Source organism: Penaeus monodon, chromosome 34 (assembly GCF_015228065.2).
Source record: "Penaeus monodon isolate SGIC_2016 chromosome 34, NSTDA_Pmon_1, whole genome shotgun sequence".
In the NCBI taxonomy this organism is placed as follows: domain Eukaryota; kingdom Metazoa; phylum Arthropoda; class Malacostraca; order Decapoda; family Penaeidae; genus Penaeus; species Penaeus monodon.
Genome location: NC_051419.1, coordinates 23,824,308 through 23,824,779, shown reverse-complemented (window position 1 = coordinate 23,824,779; position 472 = coordinate 23,824,308). Strand labels below are relative to the sequence as shown.

Sequence of the window (472 nt, the reverse complement as noted above, 5' to 3'; positions counted from 1 at the left end):
AAACTCACGGATATCACTTACCTTCACGTACAGCTCCCGCACGGACATCCTCCTTCTCCTCGTCGAATCAATCCATTAATCGAATACAAAACTCATCCGATATCAAACCGAGAGGCGATTCTGGGTGATATTTGGCGTTATTTCCACATTTAGCAAATTCCCGGTCAGGCGTTCAATAGGTCCTCCTCTCACACAGGTCGATAACGCACTGAACACTTGACACTTGACGCTGCCTGCCGACGGCGCCGCGGGAGACATCTGGCGGCGGGGGCGGGAACTGGGCCTCCCCTATGCCCTTCTTGCACGGCTCAATGGACCGCCAAATTCAAATTCCATTTTTTCTCCCTCCTCGTTGTATTTCGTCTAAGTTTGAAAACTGGTTCTCTTGTCATTTCTCTCTTACACGGGTCACTGGAACGTATTTTCTACCTTCTGTTTTGGATTTGGGGATTAAAATTTTATCAGGTTTGAA

The 472-nt window shown here is 48.1% G+C and overlaps 1 protein-coding gene across 1 annotated transcript in view; it reads right to left on the bottom strand.

Annotated features, from left to right (window-relative positions):
* LOC119594652 (unconventional myosin-Va-like) overlaps positions 1 to 224 on the bottom strand; it is a gene marked incomplete in the record, with an annotated part of 122,411 nt that extends 122,187 nt beyond the window's left edge. The window contains 1 exon segment of the mRNA XM_037943701.1: positions 22 to 224. Coding sequence (XP_037799629.1) covers positions 22 to 48 — 27 coding nt within the window.
* Between the last annotated feature and the right edge of the window lie 248 nt (positions 225 to 472).